Raw genomic sequence first — 23,395 nt, 5'->3', positions numbered from 1 at the left:
ATCCTTTCTCTTCCAGGAGAGCTGGGCAGGAGAGGGACACTTGAAGTCAGGGTGCAAGGGAGCTGGGACAAAGCACATCCTTGGGATTGTTTTACAGGAGATGTAGAGACAGCACAAGTGCTGGTGGTTCCTGACAGAGCTCGGAGATCTTTGATGGATTTGTTGTATTTAATTTTCAGTACTGCTTTTGGGGAAAAAAATCCATGAACCTACAGGGAGCCCTGGGAACTTGTTCCCCAGGACATCGCTGAAGCCGGGACCAAGCAGCCTTGAAGGGGTTGGGAGGATACGTAGATCTTCATTCATGGTGTTTCTAATATTAATGTCTTGTTTGATGCTGATCCAGTGTCATTTTGTTTACTGGGTTGGGTGTGGGGATCCCATAACGATGGTTTCAGAGGGGTTCATGTCTTCCATTTTCTGTCTGCTCAAAGTGTCTGGCCCCAGTTGCTGCTGGAGGTGGGTCCTGCTGTCAAGACACCTGTGGGCACCTCCATGAATGGTTCCCTACCCTACCCTCTTCTATTTTACCTCTTTTAGTGTCATTTAGTGTGGTGTTTGGGGAACTAAAACTGCTGAGCTGCAGAAGGGCGGTTCACGGGGGCTGAGAGAACAGGGAACAGGGAAGGGTTCCTCCAGGGATGGCTCCAACACCAGTCCTGGCACCTGGGTCTGTGGCCAGGGACCATCGCTGGGGCCCCAAAAGTGCCTGGGTTTCCTGTGAGCTTAGGTGGATCAAGCTGGCTGTTTCTGTTCACATCTTCTCAAGCATGGATGGAGGATGCCGATGTCCACGTCCAAGCCCCCTGAGAACGGCGTTCGGTGCCTGCAGGACCCACTCGGGAGATGTCCCGGTGTGAAGCAATCCACGGTGGGAGGTTTGGGAGTTAACAGAAAGCGAGAGGATGAAAGCGGAGTTGGGAGAGCTCGATACAGCCAGCGACCTCCTAATGAACGAGCACCTTTGATGACCTGGCCCAGGTGCTTCCTTCCTGGAAACAACACAGCCCCTATTGTCTTCTGCGGGGCGAGCTGCAAAGCTGGAATTGCTCTTACGCTGAGCATCGCGAACAGGTTCAAGTGGCTCTGTCCTTTCTGCCTTTTCCCTACTCCTCCATCTCTTGAGACCTAGCAAAGACGTTTGTGTGGAAGACGTGTGCAAGAGCAGTGAGGGAAATGAGCTGGACTTTAAATTGCACTTATCTAGTTTATGGGAGGCAGAGTGATACAGGCACTTGCAGCAGCTGGAGTTTTTTCTTTGTGACTTCTGGAAACCTGGGCTCCGTACACGCGGCCTCCAGCCTGGCTGCAGGCTCTTGGTGAAAGAAAAATCATGATCCGCTGTAAAACGTTAATGCAGAAATCAAACCCGCCTCTAACGGCATTTAGCAGTGAAGATGTCAGAGCTGGTAGTGAAATGACACAGCTAATTGCCGAGCGCACGATTACCCTCACGTGAGCCCTTTGGGCCCCGGCTGGCGTTCCCACCCTCCGCCTCGCGTGGTAGCCTCGGACCTGCCTTTCCTCTGCATCCCACCGTGCCCTAAATGTCGAACAAAACACAACACTCCAGCAACAGCCCCAAATACCGCAGCGGTGAGTGACAGATGGTGGCACCGGTATTTACTACGGGCAGTTGCTCCAGTTGCTTTTTCCTTTTTTCCCCCCTTTTTTTTTTTTTTTTTAATTTTTCTTTCTGGTGGAGCGGTTCACGTGAAGGCAGCTGAGGAAGGGGCTGCAGCGGTGGGTGCCTGCGGTGGGTGCCTGATCCCACCTCTCTGCAAGCCAGGGCAGCGCTGGGCTCCCAAGTATCCCCCGGTCCCTGGGTGGCCGTGCCCATCCACAGGGACATGAACGAGCAACCCACCTAAGGAACTAACAAAACCACAATTTTTTTGCCCCGCTGTTGCTTGGTGCTGGGGGTGTGAAACGAGCTGCCTGCGGCACGGCCCCGTACCTGCCAGCTGCACTGCGTGGCAGTGGGGACGGGGTTGGTTTTAATTCTTTCCAGCCCTGTTGCGGGCCACCGGTTGAGGTTGTTGAGGACCAGCAGTGGGCTGTGGGCTACGCGTTGGGTAACACTGGGCGATAGCACCACTTTTCCCGTTGCGTGAAGGAATCCCGGTGGCTGGCATATCCCTGTTCCCGCCGAGGGTCCCATCTGGGTGGCATGGGGTATCCTGGCCTCGCCTGGTGGGATTTGGTGCTGCAAAACCCTCGGTGACAGCTCAGAGAGGAGGACGAGGATGTGAATCAAACAAGGCAACAAAACTGCTCCAAAAATCAAAGCACGTTCCCCCTTTTTTTCCCGGCAGAGATCCTGTATTCATTGATTGTTGACATGACATATGTGGGTTGGAGAAAGGCAGCGGCGGCTTCTGGCAGGGGAGGAAGGGGCTGGGGGAGCCGGGGGGGCTCTGCAAGCCGAGATGCTGATTACCGGGGGCAGCAAATAGCTTGCAGCTGCCTCCGCTCAACACGCTCTTTGTGGCTCTTGCAGCCACTCTTTGGACGCAGCTATTTTTAATTTCCCCAAGCGCGTGCACAAAGCAAAGGGGGTGGGAGATGCCGCCGGCATCCCCCCTTCCTGCCCCCTGCTCCCGGCCAGCCCCACGCTTCCCGGCTTCCTCCTGGCCTCCGGGGAATGGGGGAACTGCACCCCCCAGGTTTTTTTGGGTCTGCCTTGGGAGTCGGTCTCAGCTTCCCCCCGCCCCGCACCAGTGTGTGCGGGGAGCTGGGAAAATGCAGAAATAAATAAATACACAATTAGGCAGGCGTCCAGCCGGGGGCGGGGGGGGTGCTGCAAAAAGAGGCTCTGGCCGAATTTTGGAATGCCTGAGAAAGTGGCTGGAGCTGTGGGCGAGCATGGGGTTGTGGGCTTCCCACCGCTGCTCTCCTCCCAGCGAAGAAGGGGCATCTGCGGCCCCTGAGGAGGAGGAGGAGGAGGAGGAGGAGGAGGAAGGAGGGTGGCAGCTCCCAGCCTTGCTCTCAGGGGAGTTTCTCCCCATCGGCATCTCGCAGAGTCCAGGACGAGGCATGTTTGTGCTGGAGGTGTGATGAGAGCGGGGGGTCTCAGCCAGCCCTCGGCATGCTCTTGCCACGACTCAAGAGCAAACTTTCCGCTGGTGTTTTTGGGGCCAAAAGCCGAGGTGTGCACTCTGTTCAAGCAGCAACACAGTTCGGGGTTAATAAATTACTTATTTGCAGTCCTTGTTTCTCTGTTACGGGAAGCATTAGTGAATATTATATTTCTGGTTTATCCCGGACATGCATTATTCATCAGGTTTGGAGTCTGTAAAAGGGACATTGTCAGGTTAAAACTTGCGTGGAGACAAGCCGAGGTCTTCAGTGAGGTTTTGTAAACAGCTTTTCTCAGGGTTACTGAATGCAGGGTTTTCACAGAAGTCTTCCACCTTTTGTCTGCGCTGTTTTGAGGCATTTCTGGTGAAAAATGAGAATTCCCAGGCAGGTTTTATTATTGATCTTTCTCATTGAGTTATCATGGGCTGCAAGATATATAAGGTGGAAAAAAAGTGCCAGCAAAATACTGCTTGTCCCTTATGCCGGACCAGGTAACAGCATGTGAATGTGCTTTTGCTAATAGGTGTTTTGTAAGACTTTTTTATTTTGCCCTGTCCCTTCAAAGCTGCGGAAGAAAATCTTCCCTGCAGTCACTGAAGTCTGACTGCAAGTAGGCAACAAGATAAAACAGCCAGTCAGGCTTGCTGAAAGTTAAAATTACCATAGGTAAATCACGTGCGCAGCAACTTAACGTTACCCTTCACCTCCTTCCCGCAGGATCCAGAGCTGATTTGTCTGTGTGTATTAACATGGCTTGCACCCTGCCACCCGCCGCGGGCAGCACGGCTCCTCCGTGACCTCTTCTGCTTTTAAGGGAGAGCAGGTCCCTGGGGCAGAGGTGCTGCGTGCGGGGCTTGGGCTGCTCCAGGGGCCGGGGAGAGCTGGGGAAGGCTCCCACCTACCAGGGAGGGTTTTTTTCCCCATGTTTTCCTGGCATGCACCCCAGGGCCATGCCACGTCTCCGCTGCCATCGCACCCCTCGCTGTGGGGCTGCAGGGATGTGATCCTGGGGGTCCCTGCTCTTGCACCGCCGGTGCTGTGGCTCTAGGTGCCGTAGCTGTGGCTCTCCATGATTTTATGGCCAAACAGTGCCCTGGGGACCCGCAGCAAGGCTGTGGGCTGCTCTCTTGCTGCAGCCCATGGTTATCACCGCTCTCCTCTTGGTCCCCATACAGTGATGCTTGCAGTGTTTCCTTTGCCATGGGTGACAGGGTCCCTGGCGAGAGGAGGCGGAGGGGACTGGAGCATGGGTTGGTTTTAGACATGTCCCAGCAGCACCCTGAGCTTGCATGGGATTTCTACCCGTTGTGATACTGCAGCTGGGGAGAAAGGGTGGGTTTTCGGAGCACGCCCAGCCTTGGCCCTTTCCTCCTCATTTCATCAGCCCTGCTGCAACCCCGTCAATAAAGTCACAGCAGATCACCGGGGCGCTGGGGAGCTACTGGGATATAATTAGGGTTTTGGTTCACTTTTCTGGCTGCTTTCCCATTAGGGGAGGGACAGCAAGGATTATGGACGGAGCAGATGTGTGGAGGAAGGGGGTGTTTGGCTTGCATGGGCAGTTAATGCCATGCACAGGCCAATGCTGGGGGGTGAAGTCTGTCATCCCAGGCATGGGGGATGGAGAAACCTCCTCAGGCTCATCCCCCTCAGGTGCAGCAGCCCCGGATTGCTCCTCTCCGCTGGGGCCGAAGAGCTGATCCCAAAGGAGAGGTTGCGGGGAGTGCTCCCGGGAGCAGCTCACGGCCGTGAACTTGCTCCTCTCCCTGAACTCCTCTGCAAGTGCAGGAGCCAGATGGGAGCAGCAGGTTTAGGGACAAAACGCTGCTCCCCCGGGACACGGGGACAGCTCTGGCAGCCTGGTGTGTTATTCCCAGCCTTTGTCCCTGGCCGTGGCAGACACTCAAAGCGTTTCCCCCCCCCAGGTGCCGCTTGCCTTTGACCTGGCAGCGCCTGCCCGGCCAGGATGGCTCTTTGCTGTCTGCATTGGTGCCTCCAGTGCACCTTGCATGCTGCAGCAAAGCCCATCTCAAGCCATGTGCGCCTGTTGGGAGCTTTTCTCCTTGGAACTGCCTTTCTTGGCCAAAAAGCCTCCATTTTGTGCCATTTGGTGGGATGGCCAACAGTCAAAGGTTGGAAAACGCTCTCCGGCCACCACCCCGGCTTTTGGAAGGTCTGCAGAGTCCAAGCTTGTCTGGAAGCTGCTGGGAGCAATGCAGAGCAGAGCAGGTATGGGGTTTTCTGTAGGGGTGAGGCGTGGGGTGCAGGATGTGGCTGCTGCTTGGTTGGCCAACCCAACCCAACCTCTTCTGCTTGGGTTGGCCCTTGCACGTCCAGCTGCAGACCCCCGAGCACCCTGGGAGCCCGGCCGCGTGGCATTCCCAGCCCGGCAGGAAGCTCTGCAAAGCTCGTAAGAGCAGCGCTCAGGAGTAATGAGATTTCCAGGCTAATTTGGCTGGATTCAAGAACTTCCACTGAAGCATCTACACCCGTGGGAGTTGCCTGAGCCTCAGGTGGATCTGGTGCTGCCGATCCCCGGGGTTGTCCTCACCTCGTTTGCAGTTGTTGAGCGCTGGTGCAGGATGCTGTATTGACAGTCCTTGGGGGCGAAGGTAGGGGCTTGGGGAAACCTCACCATGGTGGCAGCACTGTAGTGCATGGCTCCCACAGGAGATAGGCAGCGTGGGACATAACCAGCGTCTGCTTTGCTGCAGCTGGACTGGAGCCCGTTATTTCCCCGCAGAAGGGAGAGCAGGCGAGCGCGGGGTGACCTGTGTACATGTGGTGGGGTGGGAAGAGTGTTGACCACAGATAAATTGGGTAAACCACTGTAAAGCAAAATCTGCCAAGCAAATTTTAAGTTCAGCTGAGCCCAAAAGAAGCCAAACCGGGGAGAAACCGCAGCCGTGGCCCTGTGGTACAGCATTGGGTCAGCTGTTGGATGGAGTTGGCTTGAGTGGGTCTACCTCTATGTCTTCTGCGGCTGTTCAGCAGAGCTTTACTCAGAGGCTTCTGCTGACTTTGTCCATTGTGAGGTGGTGCTTTCCTTTTATTTTTGTGTTTCATTGAAAAAATGAATATTTCTAGTTCATATGGAACTGAAAGGTTTTTATTTTCTTTTTCTTCTACTGAGACACCAGGAAAAGTCTTGCCATTTTATTTATTCTTTTATTGTGGGAAGCACTTGCCATTTTTCACCTTGCTTGGTGTGCAGTTCACTGTGCTTCCTGAGCTGGTCTAAAGCAGGGCCTTAAATTATCTAAGGCTCAAGACGACAGCTGTCAGAGGTGGCTTCGCATGGCTGTGACGGTGCTGATGGCTTGGTCTGTTGCTGTGTGTTTGCTCTGATTCCTCTGCTCAGGTGCATTTGCAGGAGAGGTTGTGGGATGGCTGGAGACCAGGAGACCCGTCCCTCCTTCCCTTCTAGGCTGGAGGGAAGATGGATTCACTTAGGGAGGTACAGGGCTTTGATTGATTTAATTTGCTGCTTTCCTTGGATGTCTCTTACCTTGGCCATGCCCATCCTTGACGGTTCAGAGAAAGACAGAAGCAGCAGCTCCCTCCACAGCCCATTCTCCCCTCCCAGATTTCTGGTCTGGATCATCCTGAGTCTCTCCACACGGTCAGATTTTGGGTGCCACGTGCAGTGGGGTGGCCTTGTGCATCTCAGCCAGTGCCCAGTTTCTGTGCACTCTGCAGCACACCTCCATGCTGCAAGGGTGGTGGCACCTTGGGTGGCCCTTGGCCGTGGTGGGAGTTGCCCCTCGGTTGGAGCAGCGCTGAACAGAAGGCCTTGGGAGTCATTCCAGCAGCACTTGGTGCTGTAAGTAACGTTGAAGCCTACATCAACTGCAGTTATTTTCCCACTTTGCAGGAAGACTGGCTCCAAAATCAAGCAGCGAGGGAGCTTTGCCCGGGGTTCATGTCCTAAGGTTTTTCCCAAGGTGCAAAGCCCTTTTCACTTAAATGTCTGTCACACCTTTTCGTAGCTGCCGTAAGGATCCTGAGCAAGGGCATTGCCCCTCTCACCAGTTTTTCTACCCAACTCCAGGCTTGAAAGCGAAAGGTCTTTGGAGGATCAGTGCAGCAGCCTCAGCCCGGGTGTGACTGGTTAGCGGAGCCGGCCTGGGCCGTTGGGCAGAGCCTGCCCCGGTTTGGCCTTGGCTCTCCAGCACAGCCGATGCCCAGGCAGATGCTCGGGTTGTTTCCCTTACCCCCATGAAGCAGAAATCCAGGTCCAGCTGCGGTTGAACAGGGTTTGGGTGGCGGGCCAGCATGGGTGGAGATCATCCTGCCTCAAGCCAAGCTTTCCACCTCCCGAGCTGTCTCCAAAATTGGCATCACTGTGTCTACAACCGTCTCTGTGTGTGGGTGACCTTACGAGTCCTGCTATGGGGACGTGGTTTCTGATGTTTTGGTGAAGCCCTTTGCTCCTGGGGAGGGACGTGCGAGCCGGCGTGCACGGCAGTGGTGGTGAGCACCTGCACGTGTGTGCCTGGCAGCGCACGGTGCAGGGACCACCTGGGACTTGTCTCCTACACCAAGGGGGTGGAGGATAAAGTTGACAAGGCCAATTTGGAACAGTGCAATTTAAAATTCAAATATCAAGATGCAAATGAAGCCCGCCTTTCCTTCCCACCCCCAAACGACTGCGTTTCCCTCTCCAGGCGACTCGCCCGCCATGGTCCCTGCACCAAGCTCTGGTCCCTCTCTGTGTGTACTGTCCCGGCACGTGGTCTTGCCGCGCTTTTGCCATCGGGCTGATTACCATGACAACTCGCTTGAACGCTGCAGATATTTGCTTCCCCTTTGGCTGGGTAGCTGTTGTGCCTGCACGTCGGGGAGCGGGGAAGATGCCACGCTGGCAGCTGCGAGCAGATGGGGTCGGATCCGTTATCATGTATTCCTCCCACCCCCCTCCTAGGAGGGGAGGAAGACATTTTGCATTTTAAATGCATTTAAATCCCGGAGAACAAGAGGGAAGAATAACTCTTGGGTTTGCAGGGCTGCGAGGTGCCCGTGCAGCATGGCAGGGCCAGCAAGTGCCCGTGCAATGCTAGGCTTTTGCTTTGGTCCCCAAAGAGCCAGGATATGGGTTGAGTGGCTGCTCCAAGCTCTTTGTGGAATGCTGGGCTTTCGCTTTGGTGCCCAAAGAGCCAGGATGGCGGCTCAGAGCGGCCCCTCGACTCCTATCCCAGTGGGACCTCGCTCTTGTTCCCATCACGGTGCCGATGTTCTCTGCATCTTCTGTCCCTCTTCCCCTCCAGTAACGTTGGACGTGGAGCGTGCGTGTACACAGGTGCAAGCTCCTTCGAAGGGCTCCCTGGATTTGGGGATGCTGCCGAGGACCCAGAGGGTTGGACCCCAGCGCCAAGAGAGGTTGCACCCACTTGGTGACCACCACCGGGTTTGCTGACCCTCCCTGCCCAGTGCAGGCGGTTGTGTCAGGACAGGATACGTCCGTCCCTGTCGTGCAGGGACCCCTCGAAGGCTGTTCAGCAGGAAAGAGGTTAACAGGAAGGAGGCAGGCTAGGCGCTGGCTGCCAGCTCCCGACCCCGCTTTGGGGTGGGGAGCAGCTGGGAGCTGCAAGAGCGGTGCGAAAATCGCCATATAAGGCCAAGAGGAGCCAGCTCCAGCCTCCTGCGCAGCCCCGGCCGGGCTCGCTCCACTCCAGCACACGCTCCCCGGATGGGCGCCCGTGGGGACGGGGCTGCGGATGGGATGCGTGGCCCCAAACTTGCTGCCTGGGCACCCCTGGGATGGGTGCTGCCCATGCCTCGCTGAGGTGGCACTGGGTGGGAGAGGAGCCCGAGGGTGCTCGCGGCTAGCTCGCAGGCAGCTCGTGGCCAGCTCGCAGCCTCGCTCGGTGTTTAGACTCGCTGTCTGTGGACGTAAACACCGACTCCGCTTAAAAGCGGCCCCTGGCTGAACTCTCCTGCCCAGTCCCTGCGCTTCACCCCCTTCCCCAAACTGCTCCCAGGGAAGAAAATTCCTTCCCCCTGGCAAAAGCGGAGCTGACGATGTTTTATCTCCTGGTAGAGGCTCAGGAGGGCTCTACAGGGGCCTGGCATGCAGGGACAGGCGTGCATGGGGCTTGCTAACCCATCCTCCAAGCCCACCTCCCCAAGCTGGTTCCTTGGGGTGGGTGACCTGGGGCTGTGGGGAGCTCCTCCGACAAAACAAATTTCAGGAGCTGACTGTCAGTGCCCATGATGAACGAGGAGGGCCCAACGGTGGGGAAATGTGTGATGGGGCCAGGGGAAGTGTTACGGCATTTATCCACCCGGGAGGGTGTTTCTGCATTGCTGGCTGCATATTGGGGCAGGTGTCCTGTCCCCTCCTCGCACTGGCACAGGGCGGCTGCTGGCGGCACCGCGAGCCAGGTGTGCTGCCGGTGCAGAGCCACACCGGCACGTGCCAAGGCCACATCTGCAGAGCACTGCTTGTGCCTCCATCTGTGAAAGGGGCTGATGGCTTCTGGCTGGCTGGAGAGTCCAGGCAGCAGTGAGATCTGCGGGCATCTTCCCCTGTTTCTTGCACAGGGGCACGAGGTGCGCATGCAGAGGTGCAGGGGGACACGTGTTGCTTGATACCTCTATTGCATTCCCTCGCCCTTGGTAAAAACCTGCTTTTCTGTTGTCTTGTGCACGGCCTGAGTAAGCTGGAGGTTTCTCAGTGGCTTCACTGAGCAGTAGCTGCTGATAGGGGAAGGCTGCAGGTGGGAAAGGTGTGCTTAGGTGGCCAAGAAAAGATAACCTGCCTCCTGCCTGGATGGCACAGGGAGAGCAGAGAGCTGCTGTGGGGATGGTGGGGATGGGGGAGCGCTCCTGCTTGCAGGGAGGTGCGGGATGGAGGAGCACAACCTTCTGCTCCCCTTTGATGGGTGACTGCTCCAGTCCATCCTTTTGCAGAGCCCGCAGAGGTCGTTTTCAAGAGCCTTTGTCTAATTTAATAAATCCAGGATGCTCAGCCTGTTAGATGATCTATAAGTGTAATAAAATCTGCCCGCCACAGAGCTCTAGGCGTGTTGTGGCCGTATCGATAGCCTTGTGCCTAGTGGCAGGAAGCCTAAAACGCTCATTAAAGTCCTGCTGCTGTGCCAGCCCCACTCGCCCGGTGCCTGGGCAGCTCGAGGCACACCGTGGCCGCCCCGCTGGCACCGACAGGCCAAGCAGCCCAGCAGCAGCACCCAGCCGAGCCCACCGACGGAGCCAGCCCGGGTGCATGCATGGTGCATCCCCAGCTGGGATTTAGGGAGGCTGTGCATAGCCTCGCACAGCTGAAAAGGGAGCTCCTCATGACTTTTCAAGGAGTTGGTGCTTTCTTGCTGATGGCCTCCAGGTGGGAATGGTGGAGACGGTGCTGGTGCAGGCTCCCTGTGCCACGCTGGTGCTGGAAGCTGCCTGTCCAAGCTACGCTGCTGTCCTCGCCCAAGGTATGGTTGTCTCCATGTTTCTCTGATGTGCCCATGGTGATGGGGCAGCGGAGTCTCGCTCCCTCCCACGCCGCAGCCCAGCCAAGATCCCACTTGCATCCCACCTCGAGCACCACCATCAACGGAGCCTGGGCACCAGGGATGGGTGAAGCTTTTAGCAAACACGGCAGCTGCCTTTGCAGGGTATTCAAGAGCGCTGCGAACGAGCAGCGGGCTCGTCGGCAGCTACCCTCATGAATATTTTAACTCGGAGAATTAACATTTGTCAAGAAGCATTTATGGAGGCAGCGTGGATGTCTCTTCCCCAGGCGCCGCAGACTCGCTGCTGCTCTGGGGCAGTGCTGGGAGCCAGGGCAGAGCCAGGGCAGAGCCAGCCAGAGCCCAGGCCCTTCTCGTGTAGCGTCGCGATGGAGTGGGACGGCAGAGCCGTGATCTCCCCCCCGGGACGGCCGGTTCCCGGTGCCAAGGCAACCAGCCCGCCATGCAAGATAGACAAATGGTTGTGGTTTTTTTTTTTTCTTCCCCTCCTGGTTCTTGGCAGAAAGTAAAATGTCCCTTTTGTTTGGTTTCCTCCTCCCCCTGCCCCATCGCCTTTCTTTAAAGGTTGTGTTCCAGATTTCATCAACCCACGTTGTGTAATAGCCCTGGAGAACGGCGTGGGCACTGGCTGTGTCCCACCAAGGCCATGGCAGAGCCACTCCTTGGGAGCTTGACCGTGGGGTTACCTGCTCAGAAAACATCTTGTGTACAGTTGCTAAGCGAAGCTCCGTTGCATTTTGGATCGAGCTCCTATGATGCACACGTGTTAGAAATGATGGGGAAGGTACTTGGAGAAAATTCGGAAATTTTTGAATCTAAATCATCCTGCATTTCTACCTCAGCCCTGCAAAACCGTATGGAAACGAGGGACTCTTGCAGTTAAACCCTGTTGACTTACAGCGTCAGCCCCTGCGCCTGGGAGTTCATTGCCCACGGAGTATCCAGTACTGTGCATCCTTCTGCCACAGTACCTGGGTCTCCCCAGTAATGCCCTGCTTGGGATTTCTTCCTTCGGACTTGTAAGAGGTCCCCATTCTTTCTTTATCTCCTTTCCACTGTCCAAGGCGGGTGATGGTGCAGTTGCTGGGCTCTGCATCCTAAGAGCATCCATCCGAAGGTCCCTGCATCTTGTCCAGAGGCTGCTGGGGTTGTGGATGTGGAGAGCACGGCGTGACTCGCGTCTTGGGCAGCCGGGAAGGGAGAGGAGGAGGAGGAGGAGAGCGTACTATAGGCTTTGTGTAGTATGGAGGGGGATGCTGCGAGCACGTGTGTGTGTAAATATGGATCTGTCATACCAGAGGGAAACAGCAACGCGATTGTTTCTTGGCTCCGGTTCCTCTGCTGATACTGGCAGCGTGGAGAGCTGTAGCTGCTCATACGGTGCGGGTGCTGCCTTCCCCGTGCCGGCACGTGGCAAGTGGTGGGGGGCTGTGGTGGGGGGCTGCTCTGCTTGCTGGGCCGGAGCTGGCTGGTGGCACCGAGGAGAGCTGCTGCTCGTGATGGTGCCCGTAATGGTGTCCTCTGCTGGTGCACCCTGCTGTGCTGCTTCTCCTCCCCACAGTTAAAAGACATACCCAGGCACCAGATCCAGTCACGGGGTAGCTGTGTGCTCCATTCCATTGATAGCAGCATGGGAAATGGCAAAGGCAGGGCCGGTGCCTGGGGACGGGGCTGTCCCTGAGGCAGGGACCAGGAGAAGCCAGCAGCTGGAGCCCAAGCTGAGCCTGAGCGTCCACTCCTGCCTCACCCGAATGCGAAGCCTCCCCGTGGCCCCGGGGTCCGATGCTGGGTTCGACCTTGTATCAAAGCATCTGCTCTTCAAAGGGCTGGTTGAAGTCCCAGCCTTATTATTGTTTTGGCGTGTCTGCCGTATAACACCTCCCTGCTTTTGCATTTATTTATTCCCTTCTAACTGCCGGAGCCACGCAGTCCTCACCTGGCCTGGGACCAACCTGGCGACCAGCTCTGCTCGTCCTTCCCCGGGGATCCCCAGCCCTGAGAAACCCCTCAGCGCAGAATCGGGTGCTCAGAGTCGGGGAAGGGGTCCACGTGTCCTTGTCCCCTGCCGCAGACCCTCTCCCATCTCCCCTGCTCCCACACCACCGCCCCGCAGCTTTGGCACGCGAGGGCTGTCCCTATTCTCCTGGTTCCTCGGGGAGAGCAGCCATGCGCCATCGCCAGCTCCTCCGCTGGGGATGCCCGGCCGGTTTCGAGGTGCTCCCGGGGTGCAGTGCTGCCCGAGCCCCGTCCTTTTCCTCGGTGGAGTTTGCGTGTGTGCGCACGCGTTTCCCTCTGGCACCATTTGCATTTCACTTTGCTTCAAAGTGCCTGTGCTGCCTCCAAGGAAGGAAATAAATGGTGTTAAGGAATTTACATCCCGAGCGAGCAAGGTTGCTGGTCCGTCAGGTTTCATCTGCTGTCGAGACGTGTTGGGGTGCAGGGGGGCTGCCGTGGGGTGGAGGGTTCGTCCTTGGTGCCCGTCCTGACCCTGGCCGCAGGTGCAAGGGGGACAGTCCCAGCTTTGCTCGCAGCCCCGCTCCTGAGGTCCCGGCTCGGAGGCGCGGTGGTGGATGGGGACCCATGCGTCGGGCTGTGCGAGATGCCAACGTTCACCCTCGAAAGGAGGGGTGTGCGGCAAAACCACTTCACAGGGCCGGCCTGGCGGTGTGGGGGACCCAAACCGGCTCCTCTGCTCCGGGCGCGCTTGGGTCGGGGCTGGGTGTGAGCAGCGGGGGAAGCCGCCCTGAACGCTGCCGTGGGGTTAAAGAGGGAGGAGAGCAGGCGGGTTTCGCAGGCAGCCGTCTCCTCTCCTCCTGTGCCAGCTCCCTGCCAGATCCCTGCGGGATCTCCCAGGGAGTCGAGGGGTGCCTCTGGCAAGAGGGTCCAGGGTCCCTGTGAGGGACTGGGGCTCCTTCCTGGAGCCGCCCTCATCCCCTTTTTCCCCTGTCCTGGTTGCGTTCCCTGGTGCAAAAATTCTCTGGGTGGGGAAGGGGGTTGGACCCAGACCTTACAGTCCTGGAGGCCTTGGCTGTGCCGAAGGCCAGCGAGACAAAAACGTTTCTAAGACTCCACTTGGATCAGGAGAAAGTTTTTCCGTTGGGTTTTTATAGCTCCCGGAAAGCAGGGTTTTATTTTTGTTGTCTAAGACAAAAAAATCCTCTTAGGAGCTGACTACCCGCGGCGGTGCAGGGCGGGCTGCTGTGCATGCGCCGTGCCGGGGGTGCTTTCCCTCTCTTCCTCTGTCCCGTGGGGTCTGTGGATGCTGATGCTGGTTTCCACAAAGGAAAAGAGGAGGTTTTGGTGTCCCTGATGTACGACCGGTCCTGTTCGTGTGCCCGTGCTGGGCACTGATGCTGCAGCACCTGTGATGGCTCCCTGCCACCCCGGGCTGTTGTAGGATGCTCCTGCCTGGGGACACAGCTGCAGGGAAAGCCCTTTTCCTGGGAAAGGGGGCTATTTCCCACTTTCCCACAGATGGGTAAACCAGGGGCCTGGGGTCCTGATCTGAATTTCCTGGGGTCGTAGGCTAGGGCCATCAAGCTCTCTGCGATTGCCCCTTCTTTGCATGGCACAGGCTGCTTTTGGAGGAGTTTTACTGGCAGGGGAGCTGGTTTCCATAGTAAAAACCTTAACAGCATCTGCCAAAAATCCGTCTCTCTGTTGGCCCGGCCATCTGGAGGGTGCAAGGAGGCTTTGGCGGGGTGAGGAGGTGGCCACGGGCTGCTTTGGGTGCTGCTTTGGTGCTGTTGGCAGCTTGGAGGGGTCCCTCTGCCCAGTCATTTATGCCCCAGGTGCAGGTTTGTGCTGGGATGCAGGGGACACCCCAGTGTCACCGACCCTGCTGTGGCACAGGCAGGCTGGGAATGGGGGACAACATGGCATCGCTGCTCAGGGAGGGAGGGCTGTGGGCGCCATGCACCAGGAGCGGGTGGCTGTGCTGTAATCGGATGAGCCAGCGCCGCTCCAGATGGACCTGTCAGCTCTCGTCAGTGCTGACTCCCCTCTGGGTCCCTTCCGTGTCCCCTCGGGCCAGGGGGGCCACAGCCTGTCCCACTCCGCTGTGTCTGCTTGGAGCAAGGAGGCCGGGAGGTGACACTGTGTTTGCAAAGCCCATCAGACAAACAAGGTCCCTTCCATGCTGTGGTCCCTCCCTGGCAAGCTCCATGTTTTCTTAACTTTAATGGGAAAAACCTGGCATGTCTGTCTATAGTGCCTGAACCGTCCTGCGCTGAGGACGGTGGGGCCTTGCTGCTTTGCCACCCCCTGTCCCCAGGTGCCACCCCACCACCCCAGGTGGTTTGCAGCTGCAAACCCAAAGCCAGCCACTCGGTGCATTGCCTTGGTGTCCCCGTGCTGCAGCGGGGCATCCATCCTTCCCTGGGTGTTCGGCATAGGAGAAGCGTCTCGCTGGCAGCAGTGGACTCGGCTGGGCTGGACTGGGCTGGCAGGAGTCGTGCCTGCTGGTCTGTGTCCCCAGATGTGCGGCACAGGACTTTGCTGTGTGCCAGCATGGTGCACAGATCGGTCTGGGTACTCGTGGGCAAACCATCTTGGTGTGTAAGATCCTGGTATCCACAAGGAGAGGTTTTAGGGCTCAACTCTGCACTCATCTGCTCTTCTCTCCTTAAGCATTATTCCTTTCTCCTTCCCCTCGCAGCCGACAACCCTCCCACAGGGCACCATCAACATGAACCAGTGCACGGATGTGGTGGATGGGGAGAGCCGGACAGGGCAGAAATTCTCCTTGTGCATCCTGACGCCGGAGAAGGAGCACTTCATCCGGGCCGAGAACAAGGAGATCATCAGCGGGTGAGTGCAGGTCCAGGGCCGAGCCGGTGCGGGACTCTTCCCTTAGCCGGGAGGAAGAGGAGGGCGGGTAGACCTTGCCCAAGGCTGGGTGCTGTGGCAGTGTGTACCCAGGCTGATCCCCGAGTGACAATCACAGCCTGCTGCAGGGACAGTCCTGGGGGCCAGGTGTAGCTGCTGCCTCGCGGTCACCTCCGGTCTTCTCTGCCTTTTTGGCAAGGACAGGGTTTCTTTCCCCTTCCCCGCTGCCCTGCCTGGTGGACCCCTGCCGTTGCCTGGTGCTCTGCAGCAGAGCCGGGGCCTGAGCACCCCCCGAGCCACCAGATTTATGGTGTGAGCATGAGCACTGACTTCGGTGGAGACCTGTGCGGCAGCGGATGATTTAAGTCCTTCCTCCGTGCCTAGCGTGCGTGCTCGGCCGTGCCAGGCTGGAGCCTGAGGCTTCCCAACATGCCGGACCTCTCAGAGCCAGTGCTCAAGGAGGCTCAGCCTCTGCTGGGAGCCTTGGCCAGGCTCTGGAGCCGAGATGCTCCTGAGTCACTCATTACTTATGAAGGCCACCGTTTTCAGGTCAGTTTTGTTGTCTGCCATTGGGCAATATCCTGCTCCCCGCTGCAGAACGACACTCCCAGCGGTGTTTACCCGTGGGAGTGAGCTGAGCTCCACAGGAGCGTTTGTGGGCTGCTCAGAGGGTGCATCTGATGCTGAGGTGCTCCTGGGCTGGCCGCGGCAGCTTCAGCCCCAGCAGAAAGCAGCTATGTACTGGCTGGGGGAAGAAGCTTGGCTGCAGGGTGAACACCAGGATGGGGTTGGAGCCGATGGGTGCTGGGGTGACCCCACGGTGCTTTTAGGACAGCATCCCACCGGGCACCCAGCCCGCTGGCGCAGGTCCTGTCCCCACACCAGCGGCAGGTCCCGTAGTCCCAGGGCTGGCGTGTCCGACCCCAAGTGCCGTACGCCCTCTGGTCCTCGTCCGTCCCTGGGCAGATGTGGCCTCCTGGGGCTGCCTGCTCTGCATTTACCCCGTCCCCATTCAGACTCGCCCCGCTCTCTCCCTGCGGGCAGGCTGGCAGAGGGGGTGGTTGCAGCCACCCCCCTGGTCCCAGTGCAGCATCTGACCTCCGAGGACAATTAAAATATCATCGCTCATAGGAGTGCCTGCCGCTGGGATACAGTTGCTCAGAAATGCTGAAGATTAGGCCACTAAAATGAGCAAATCGTGGTAGATTTCCTGACTCCAAGTGTTGGACGGTGACCGAGAAACATCCTCATCCATCGCTGACATGCCGGCTTGGGTTGAAGCCAGCACTGGTGAGGGTGCAGAGCCGCAGGAGAGCTGAGCCGCTGGCACGCAGGGACGGACTGCGACGGTGCTGCTGCTCACCTGGGAGCGTTTCCCATGTGGGATGTCTGGAGCTTGGTGCCTCCCTCCCAGAATTTGTTGACATTTGAAACTAGAGCAGAAAGTTGAAGGAATGAAGTGCTCGCTCTTTCCCATTCTTCCCGAGGCACGGCATCTCCTGTTTGCCCAAGCCCTGGCAGCAGCAGAGTCAGCGCTTTCCGTTGAGATGATTTCTCTTTCGAAGCATTTTCTTTGGTTGTGGCTCCCCCCATTTTGGTAAATACTGGTTGAAATAGGCATTTTTCTACCAAGAGCTTGGGATTTTGATCAGTTACATGTTTTCGTTCCCTGCTCTACTGAGACACGTGAGCATGGGTGATTCCCTCTCCGTGCACCACCTCGGGCCAGCAGACCTGGCAGCATGGCCACCCCCCCGGCCCCGTTTGCAGCGGTGGGGTCGCAGTGGCTGCAGAGCCGGGGTTTAGAGGCACGGTGGAATCGTGGCACGGGGGAGCCGGCTCCTGTCCTCCAGCCAAGGCAGGAGCAATGGCTATGCCCCGAAACATGGCCAACCCCCATGCCCTGCTCTCTTCTTCTTCTCCCTGCACTCTGGTTCGCAGCTCAGCCTTTTGTTGCCGGTCCTGCCTGCCACGCGGGAGGGAGAGGCATTGCAGAGCAAGGTGGGGCTGATTTATTGTTCATTGGCCTGGCGCTGGATTTTGAAGCAGTGCATTTGCTCCTAAATGCAAGCATTAATCATCCCGAAACAGTTCCACTCTGGGTCAGAGCCAGGCGGGTTTCATTTGCAATTGCAGCACGACAGGAAGATTTCCCCAGCCGGGGAAGAATTTGTTTTACGTTCGTTGCATGCTTCTGGCATTTATTGCTTAACCAAAACCCACTTGATGTGGTCATCTCAAAACGCTTTACAGCAGCAGCGTGCGAAGTGGGGGCAACGGGAGAGGGAAGCAGGGACATCTGAAGCAGGAACATTTCCCAGCGGTCCACAGATCCCTGTGGAGTTCACAGGGATGCAGGGGCAGGTCATCAGGCTGCGGTGGGAGGGCACAGGAGGGTCCCCCAAGCAAGCGACTTGTGCAGGGGATGGGCTTCTCAATGCCAAGTTCACGCTGGTCTTTCTTGGACAAAAGCGCTTTGTGTGCAGTGTGTGGGCGTTTGCATCGCTGAAGGGGGAAGGTCCTGCCGGAGGCTCTGTCCCTCTCGGCTGTCTTTCAGGATCCTTGAATCCCTGTCCCATGTCAGCCTTGGCCATGGCCTCGCTCTTGCAGTGAGTGGGGTTTGAGCCAAAGCACCCTGGGGTCACCTCTCCTCTCCTCCTGTCCTGCCTCACTTTTCCCTCAGGAGCTGGTTGGGATGCTTTCTGGGTACTATTTACCACGTTGACCTTGACCAGGTTGGAGAAGCTGAGCTCCTCTGTGTGCCCAGCTCCAGCTCGGGGTTGTGCTTATGGCCAATTACAAACCCTGGAAGGCTGGGGTTAGGAGTGAAATGCAGATGCTCCATCTCCGGAGCTTGCAGGCAGCCTGCCCTGGAGGCTGTGTGGGTCAGAGCCACCCGTGGGGGGGACGGCTTTGGGGTCCGCAGCCTGTGGGAAGCTGCTTTACACCCCATGGTGGAGTGCAAGCATCGCTCCCGTCCCTGCGCGCTGCCCTTCGGCACAGACCTCACCTTTTGTTTTCTCTGTCTGCAGGTGGCTGGAGATGCTGATAGTCTATCCGCGGACAAACAAACAGAATCAGAAGAAGAAGAGGAAGGTAGAGCCCCCCACTCCCCAGGTAATCCCAGAGGGACACACACTGTCTCCCGGTCCCTTGCCTCCCTCTCGGCGTCACAGCATTGCTCTGCTCCGAGGGAAGATCCCCCCAGACCAGCTGGACCAGTGGGCTGCCAGCCGCTGATGCTGCCTGCGCGGAGGGCGAGAGCCGGGGCTAGCCAGGGCAGCAGGACGGCGTGAATTAATGCCTGGTCATCACTTCCCAGGGTCACACGCTGATACTTCTGCTTTCCTGGCTGCTTTGGGGCCACATTTCCCCCCCCGGGTGCTGCCTGGTGGCACCAGCCCTGCACGCGCTGTCCCAGGAGGGGCTGGACCGGGCTGCAAAGCCGCATGGTCCCCGGTGGGGGACCGGGGAGAGGTGCTGGCCGTTCATGGGCCATTTTGGCAGAAACAGGATGAAATTCCATCGGGCTCCGGTTACCCCCTTTGAGATGACCCCAGAGATAATGGGAATGAAAGGAAAATACTAAAGGCCAGGGCCAGGCTGGGAGCTCCGGGGGCCGGAGCCGGGCTCTCCAGGGACCCGGCAGTGGCTTCGTGCTCACTTTGACTATAAATGGTAAAAAGCGGGGCCGGCCATGACTCACTCGTTCCTGCCGGGCTCCCACGTGGCCAGAGTGGGGGAGAATCCCACAGATGGAGAACGTGACCCTGAGGCCACCCTCGTCCCTCGCCGGGGCTGAGAACAGCCGCGTCCCTGAGGCCGCCTGACCTCCGGGCGCACGTCCCACCACCATGGGGGACCGGCTGGGAGGGCTCCTCCGGCCGAGCCAGGCTGTGGCAGTGGGGGACTGAAAACAGCATCGGGGCTCCCCTGAGCCCCAGTTTTCAGGTCCCCTTCAATGAAGTCCCCAGGATGGTCCTGGTGCAAACTGGGCCATGGGTGGGTTTTGTAAGGCATGTATTTGAGTCAAGTTTCCACCACTCCACTGGATAAAGAGGTTCTGGGCAATGGGAAAAAAACTGGGGGGAAGATGATATTTTTTTGCACAAAAAAGAAGTCTGAGCCACACCCTGCCAAGGACTGGGGTCATCACAGTGCTGGCTCCAGTGATGGTGCAGGAAGATGCCTCCTCCCTCCATGGCCAAGAGCTGACATGTTATGAGTTGCCCGTCCTCAAGCCCCAGGGAGGGAGCTGCCACATTCAGGGCACCCCAGTGAGCTGATACAGCACGGCATGGATGCTCACCCCATCCCTGGCACAACACTAAACCCAGGCTGGGTTCAGGAGGGGGACGGGGCGGAGAGGAGAAGGGGCGTAGAGCCAGAAAAACATCATTCTGGGTTACATTTCATCACCATGGCAACTTCTTGGAAACCGTACAGGATCCGAGCTCCTGAGCACCAAATAAGGGAAGCGGCTGTGGGAAGGATGCTGGCTCCCCGCGGGCGGACAGGCTCCCCAGGTGCTTGGGGATGGGGTGAGCATGGAGCCTGGTTGCACTTTTCCCCACCTTGGCTTGGGGTGGACCACCCCACTCCCTCCCACGGGAGCTAAAGCTGTCTCGCTTGCTACTCTCCTTCCACCCTCTCCATCCCATCGCTCCCAGCCCCGTAGCACCAGAAAAAAACTCAAATTCACTTTTGCAAAACCAACCTCCAGTTGCACCTGCTGCCGGATGGATGCTGTGCTGTGTCGGGCACTCACGAGCAACCTGCAAAGGCAAAAGAAGCATCTTTGCTCTGTCTGCCAAATCGTGCCAATGCAGGCGGCTGGTCTGGGGAAGGAGAGAGGATGCTGGAGAGGAAATCAGCACCAAATCCCCCTCTGTGAAATGGCTTCTCCTGAAGTTGGCTGCTGTTCAGCTCACTCTCTGTGTGCCAGCGGAGAAAGCCTGATAATTTTCTAAAGACAGCCGCCTGCTAATCCGGCAGCGGATCACGTCTGAGAGCTGCTCAGGGAGGGATGGACACCTTTGTGATTTAAAAAAAAAATTAAAACAATGGATATTTCTGCTTTTTCTCACTCCCATGTAGTTTTTCCTTGTCTGTGCTACAGCAGAGCTTGGCTGCAGCCAGGCGCTCCTGGGGCATCGGGGCCATTTTCAGCTTCCCCCATCATTTTGCGTCTTCCCCCTGCAAAATCACCGGGGTGAGAGCAACACAGGCGAAGCTGGGAATATCGCTCCAGCTGCAGATTTTTGGACAGGACTTGTTAGGTGCAATCCTAGAGGTGTTTTCACCTTTGCTTTGCAAGCAGGTTGTGGTCTTAGGGGAAGAAGGGCAGGTTTCTCTTGCAGCTTTTGCCGTGCTCCAGCAGAGCGGTGCAGGCAGCGGGAGAGGCTGGGCTTGCTGCCTTTGCCTGCCTGCTGTCCCTGGGAAATCGAGACAGGATTTGGGGCTGAAATCTGGGATTTGAGGCACTTCCCTCTGTTGCAGGACAGGTTAGCACAGGGGTGCGGCAGGCTCGGGTAAGCAGAGCGTGCCCAGACATACTTAATGCAACTGGAGACTGGGTTTGCCGATTCTGGTGCACGCTCCTTTTTGGAGCTGTTCATACTGCTGAGCGGCAAAGAGTTAACTTCTCTGCTTGCTTATAGACCGCTTTTTGGCCCTCATATCTCTGTCTCATTAAATACGTATCTACAAATAATTTTATGGGGGTGTGTGTGTGAGGAATACATAAAAATACATATCCTGAGCTGGCAATTAGCTTTGGGCTTTCGGATCAATGAATGAGAGAGTGGTTGAGGTTGGAAGGGCTGTTGGAGATCATCTGGTCCGACCCCCTGCTCGAGCAGCATCCCCTTGAGCAGGATGCCCCTGAACTCTGGATCGTTTACCTCCAACACTGCATTCCTTTAGAGTGAAATTTCCAAGGGGATTTTTTTTTTAAATTGAGGTCATTTGCTGCTTGTTGTGGCTGTGCTCGGAGCCAGGACCCGCTCCCTGGGAGATCCCCCGGCGACTCCGGCACAGCCCTGCGAAGGCCGATTTGGAAGCGCGGGGCTAAAACCCACCGGCAGCTCTGCTGATGTGGGAGGGGGGACGGAGGGGATGCTCTTTGCAGCCCGTGTTCCCAGCCCACGGCTGCCAGCTCAGACACTTCTGGATTCCCTCTGCTCCATGGAAAGGGAACAAGCAGCCGGGAAATTTCCCACAATCCAGAGACTTTGGAGGGGGGTTAATTGTCATTGATTTATTGGTAGCTTTAAGGAAAATAATCTGCTAATGCAGAAGCTTAATACGACAACAGCAAAACATCTGCTAGCAAACAAAGCCAAACCCTAAACAAGTTGTGAAAGCTGCTGCCTCTTCTGGGGCGTACGCCGAACCTGGGCTGCCCGGGCTGCGGCCACCAAAATGGCATCATCATCTGATGGACTTCCAGAGCCCCTCGTTAGCCAGAGAAGCATTTAAGATGATGAGTATTGTTTTAAAATAGCATAAAGCTCAATGCGATGTTGTATTTCCTTTTTAAAAGAAGCAGCCTGTTAGGTAACCAAAGCACCCCGGAGGAGTACAGCGCCCGTAGCATTGGGTTTTATTCTTTTTATCAGTGGCCCGTAGCAAACCAGCTGTGACAAACAAACAACGCAGCTGCTGGTGGCAGGGAATTAATTTTCTCTTCCATCCGGTGTCCTTTAGCTTGATTTCTTTTTTTTTAATTATTTTTTGATGTTAGTTATAACACTGAGAAAATTCAGTCCTGCCAAATGGGACCTGGGAGAGAAGCCTGGTGTTGGTTGGTGTTGTATTTGTGAAAGGCAGCGGCTGCCCACGAGCCAGCCCAAAGAAGGACCGGGGATGCGCAGAAGGACGGGGGACATGCAGAGGGAAATAGGGGATGCTGTGTTTATTTGCATCAATTACAGAGGGTGCACTGTCACCCCAAACTGGGTTTTGGCAGAGGTGAGGGGAGCATTTCCAGGTTCCCCGTGAGTCAGGACCCAACAGACCTGTTTCTCTGCGGGTCTGCAGCGTTGCACATGAATTCGGATGCAAGCTCCACACGTGTACCAGGCGGCTTTTGGGAAGAGCTGCTGCGCTGGAGCGTAAGCGGAGCCACACGGGACCCTGAACGCCGGGGAAGGGCCGGGGCTTTGCTCCGCTCGGGACTGGGCTGCGTGAGCGTGAGATGAACTTTTCCCAAGGATTTACGTGTCGGTGGCCGCAGCGTCCTGCGTGCCACACCGGGAGGGGCAGTTCCTACCCGAAAACAAAGCCAGCGAGCCCCTCCGCTGCCGCAGTGCCCAGCCGAAGGTCTCCTTCATTTGTCAGCTCGCCTTTGCTCTGGATCTTTTCCCAGCTGGATGCGTGGGGATGTGTGGCCGGTTTTGGGAGCCCTCCTCGGGGAGGGATGGCGAGGGACGTATCCTTTCTCGCTGCAAGAGCGGCAATGGTCTCTTTGGCCGAGGAAGTCCTGACCCATCCCCACCGCCGCGCTGCCCTAGGGCAGGGTTTCCACCTGTGAGCTTGTCCCCTTGGGAATGTGGCGGTGGCAGATGGCTGAGCAGCCCTGTCCCCGTCCCATCATGGCACGCGTCGTGGGCAGCACCCAGGCCCTGTGGGACCCACGCCTCTGGGGACAGCCCTGGGTGCTCTGGGGACCCTGGGTGCGGAGCTGGGACAAACCCCCTAACCCCGCTGTCTCCCTTGTTCTTTTTAGGAGCCTGGTCCTGCTAAGATGGCTGTGACCAGCAGCAACATCCCCAGCGCGGAGAAGGTCCCTGCCACCAAGTCCACGCTTTGGCAGGAAGAAATGAGGGGCAAAGACCAAGCAGACGGGGGCAGTGGCATCAGCCCGGCGCAGAGTCCGGTGCAAGGCCAGGCCGGGGCTGCCAGCTCCCTGAAGGATCCCATGCTGGACAGCAAGGAAGGTGAGGGATGGGGGTGCCAGGACCGGTGTGACGCTGCAGTGACCCGGTTTGGGCAGCTGAGATGGCAAAAAA

At 57.4% G+C, this 23,395-nt stretch overlaps 1 protein-coding gene across 6 annotated transcripts in view; it reads left to right on the top strand.

The window, feature by feature from the left end:
* The window catches only part of LOC140658789 (myosin phosphatase Rho-interacting protein-like), an 83,164-nt gene that overhangs the window by 21,045 nt on the left and 38,724 nt on the right, over positions 1–23,395 (top strand). For all 6 annotated transcript variants that reach the window (XM_072877594.1, XM_072877593.1, XM_072877591.1 and 3 more), the window contains exons 4-6: positions 15,214–15,365; positions 18,416–18,500; positions 23,113–23,323. In XM_072877594.1, the coding sequence (XP_072733695.1) occupies positions 15,214–15,365; positions 18,416–18,500; positions 23,113–23,323 (448 nt within the window). The remainder of the gene's footprint in view (positions 1–15,213; positions 15,366–18,415; positions 18,501–23,112; positions 23,324–23,395) is intronic.

The sequence above is a fragment of the Ciconia boyciana genome, chromosome 13 (genome assembly GCF_034638445.1).
Source record: "Ciconia boyciana chromosome 13, ASM3463844v1, whole genome shotgun sequence".
NCBI classification, from domain to species: Eukaryota; Metazoa; Chordata; class Aves; order Ciconiiformes; family Ciconiidae; genus Ciconia; species Ciconia boyciana.
The sequence above is the reverse complement of the archived record's forward strand: the minus strand, read 5'-3'. Positions and strand labels throughout refer to the sequence as shown.